The sequence below is a fragment of the Psammomys obesus genome, unplaced genomic scaffold (assembly GCF_907164565.1).
Source record: "Psammomys obesus unplaced genomic scaffold, mPsaObe1.curated_primary_1811, whole genome shotgun sequence".
Classification (NCBI taxonomy): domain Eukaryota; kingdom Metazoa; phylum Chordata; class Mammalia; order Rodentia; family Muridae; genus Psammomys; species Psammomys obesus.
Window position 1 is genome coordinate 8,625,152 of NW_026592666.1, and position 3,752 is coordinate 8,628,903.

Sequence of the window (3,752 nt, forward strand, 5' to 3'; positions counted from 1 at the left end):
TATACATGTATACGTGTGTAGCATATGTAGGCGAGGCTGATGGTACTTGTTTATCATATGGGGGCCTTTGAGTGGAGGATGGTAGTGTATGTGCATGTGTTTGTACATGTGTGTTTATGTATGTACCTGTGGTTCTGAGGAAGACAGCTTATTGGCTGCTTCAGCAGAAGCCAGTGTCCCCTGGCTGAGGGACTTATTTATTTGTTTTAATCTCTAAATAAATAACAGGGTCCCTCCCAGACCACCAGACTAGTGTCTTATTGGCATCTGGCTTTGTGTGTTTGCCTCAACAGTGCCTACAAGCCTGCCTTTTGTGGTTCAGTATTCTGTTGTTTGGGATTGTGGTGTGTGTGTGTGTGTGTGTGTGTGTGTGTGTGTGTGTGTGTGTGTATCCAGCCTCAGGCAAACCTGCTGAGAGCTTTGGGGGTGTCTTTGGCATCTGGAGCCAAGGCCAGGGCAGCCTCTGTGGTTCTGAGAAAGGAACTGTAGGCCATCAGGTGAGCTATGTGAAGGAGGTGTTTCATCACACGTCCTAAAGTCAGTTACGTGACCTTTGCAGAGAGGACAATCAGCAGCACAGCCCACTCCTGGGGGCGGGGTCTGCAGTGTCCCCAGGGTCTGCAGCTGTGACAGAAAGTCCTGTCACACCCTAAGTGCCATCAGACCAGGTTCCAAATGCTTTCCACTTCTCCCTCCTGGAGGCCTCTGGCCACAATCCCCAAGAGATAGGCCCTTGCTGGTGTCTTATCTGGGTGTGACTAAATTTGAACTGGAGCTTGGATTGGCCCCAGGCCAGGATCTAAAGAGCAAATGGGGCCTAAAGGCCACTGGCCACCCATCATGAGGCTCCTGGGACTGTAATACAGATAAGCCATTCCCTCTAGCCTGTGATGAACCAAGGCTAAGTTTAGAATAATAGCAACAAAAACACCGTGAAGATTCTATTCAACTACAACAAAAAGAATGCCTTACTTTCCCAAAAGAGATGAGAGGAAAGGGGTTAAGCAGTCGGAAGTGGTCCAGTTGGTTCTAGAAAATGACTTTTTGTACAAAGTCAGGGGCGGTAGGTAGAGCCCTGGCCTGAACGTGGGCCCCAGCAGTGGCGGCTTTGGAAAGAGTCTAGCTACATCAGGGGTTAGGCCTCATGCCATCTGCCTCCAATCTGGTGACTGTATGACAGTCACTTCATATGAATGGGAAGTTTTATTCCCATGGGACGACTGAGCCCAGCTCATCTCCTCCATCCTTGGCCACTGGATCTCAGTGACCATGACGTGAACTCCTCCGCAGAGGGATTCTGTAGCAAGAGGACCTGAGTCCCAGGAGTAGAATGGGGACCGTGACACCTGGAGGGCAGGGAGGTGGGAGGTGCTGGGTCTGCGGGAGCATGTGATGGGCCCTAAGGATTATGACTCAATTTGATTAATCTAAGTTCCTTGGAAAGTAGGGCTGGGTGTGGCTCAGGGGTAGAGCACCTGCCCAGCATGTGTGGCATTGTTAAGAGCAGACTTAGCACGGAGAAAAACCTCCGTAACAATAAAGAGGTAAAGCAACAAATCAGTTTTGTGGAGGAGCAAGACCTTGATCCTGAGTTGACAGGACCTGAGGCCCAGGGCCACCACCACACCCTTGCCTGGACAGGAGAGGAAGGGGCTGTGAGCGATCTTCGTTCCTCAGAAACTCGACACAGGAGTGCGTTTCTGCCTGGTGCTGGCTCTGCCCCATCCCCTAGAGGCTGGAAAATGCCCTCTTCACACCTCATACAAGGTATCAATTCCAACACCTAAAACTCTGAGGGACACTCAAGCTGTGTCTGAGCTATGTCAGAAGGAGAGAGCAGAGCGGCGGAACAGGCTTTGATCTGCGGGAGAGGGAGGGGAAGTCTGACCTGGTGCCTGCCCTGGTCTTTACATCTTTGGTATCACTGTTTAGTGACTTTGCTACTGGCGTCAGTGTCTCCATCTGCCACCACTCCCAGAGGTGAAGGTAGCCCTTTTCCCTGTGGAAAGGACGTAGGTCTCTATGAGAATCCTTTATACGCTCTGACTCTTCAATACTTATAGGATGGCAGACACAATCTGCTGTCTTGTCCTCAGCCAAAAATAAATGTTAATTCAGACATCTGGGTCTTGATGATAGTGGGGAGATGTCGGGCAGGGGTCACAAAGAGCAGCCCACTTGAGGAGTGCCGCTGTAGGGACAGCGTGGGCCGCGGGAAGGAAGCTGCCTGGGGAGGTGTTCACTTTCAGGAAGATAAAGTGTCCTGGTTCTATCTCTCCCATCAGAGCTCAGCTGTGAGATCCCTCACTACGGGAGAATCGAATCGTAGCAGCCCAGGAGTTTTGAGACTCCAGGCTAGACCCCTGGGGAGAAATGGCATCTCTAAAGACAACAGTCTTCATTGTTTCTCCCAGAGTAAAAGACAGTGTGCCTGGAGGAGGCTTGGAGCAGCTGAGATATACAGAGACAATGCTGGGGTCACCAAAATATATCCCACAAGGAGCTTCTAGTCCTAGACCTGCCTGGAGAGGCTGCTGGCCCCTGCAGGATTCCCTCTGGTTCTCAGGTTGTGGCCAATCAATGGCCCTGAGCTCAAATCTACAAATAGAGTTGTATTAGGATGCAGTGAGGCCTTGTGCTATGGTAGTGCCACTGGCTGCTTGTTATAGCTGGGATCTGAATGTCCTCCATAGGCCATGTTTTGACTGTGTGTTTCCCACCAGTAGTGCCATGTCGGGAAGAGTGCTGGGTCCTGGTCCACCGGGATGAAAACAGATTTGACCACATGAGCCTGTTGCCATGCCTTCCCTGGCACGATGGAGGGCAAATCTTCAAAACTGCGAGCCAAAATTAAGCCTTTCAGGTCCTCACGTGCTCTCTTCTCCTTCCAGCCCACCCCGAAAGAGCGGCCCTGCTGTTCATGTGTAGTGTCTGTGTCGGCCTGCTCCTCACGCTGTGTGCCTTGGTGGTCAGAGTGTCCTGTACCAAGGACTTCCGGGAGCTGAGGCAGGGGGAGGAACACCTGGTGCTAGAGAGCGACAAAGCTGAGGAAGACAGCGAGGAGGAGGTGGAAGGGGAGGACTCCTCAGACTCCGAGCTTCCTGTGGAACTGTCCAGGTTCTGTAGGACTTCATATCCAGCCTACAGCTCCATAGAGGCCGCTGAGCTGGCAGAAAGGATTGAGCGCAGGGAGCAAATCATTCAAGAAATATGGATGAACAGCGGCCTGGATGCCTCGCTTCCGAGGAACATGGGCCATTTCTACTGAAAACCAGACACATCTGGGTGAGATCATATTTTCCAAAGAAGGAAAGATCCAGCATGTCCTGTCTCCCAGCCCCCAGTTCTGGTTCGCGTGTACCTTCTGTGAAGGAGACTCTGTCATGTCATCCGCAATGGGTGAAGCCAGAAAGCTGTCAAAGGGACTTTTCACATTGTTTACAGCCTGGAATAAATGAGGAGGAAGGCATGGTGTCTTGTACGTGTTTGAATTCATGTCTGTATGTTAATAACGCTGTACATAATTGAGATTCACATTTATTCAGCACCTATAGTGCCAGGGGCTGGTTCATACATATTCGTGAGATGCTACAATGAGGAGCTGAGTGAATGGGGGACCCACAGATATTCATTAAAAATTAGATTGACGGGAAGCGGTGAGATGGCTCAGTGGGTAAAAGGAGACTGCTACCAAGCCTGGTGACCTGAGTTCAATCCACAGAACCCACAGTGTGAGAGGAGGGGGACCAACT

General features: G+C 51.0%; 1 protein-coding gene across 4 annotated transcripts in view; it reads left to right on the forward strand.

Annotated features, from left to right (window-relative positions):
- Nucleotides 1-3,469, forward strand: part of Eva1c (eva-1 homolog C) — a 66,494-nt gene extending 63,025 nt beyond the window's left edge. For 3 of the 4 annotated variants that reach the window (XM_055614874.1, XM_055614877.1, XM_055614875.1), the window contains one exon: nt 2,892-3,469. In XM_055614874.1, the coding sequence (XP_055470849.1) occupies nt 2,892-3,268 (377 nt within the window). In that variant the 3' untranslated portion in view covers nt 3,269-3,469. Of the gene's footprint in view, nt 1-2,723 lie in introns of all 4 variants that reach the window. The other variant, XM_055614878.1, reaches the window with a different exon arrangement.
- Nucleotides 3,470-3,752: the final 283 nt, after the last annotated feature.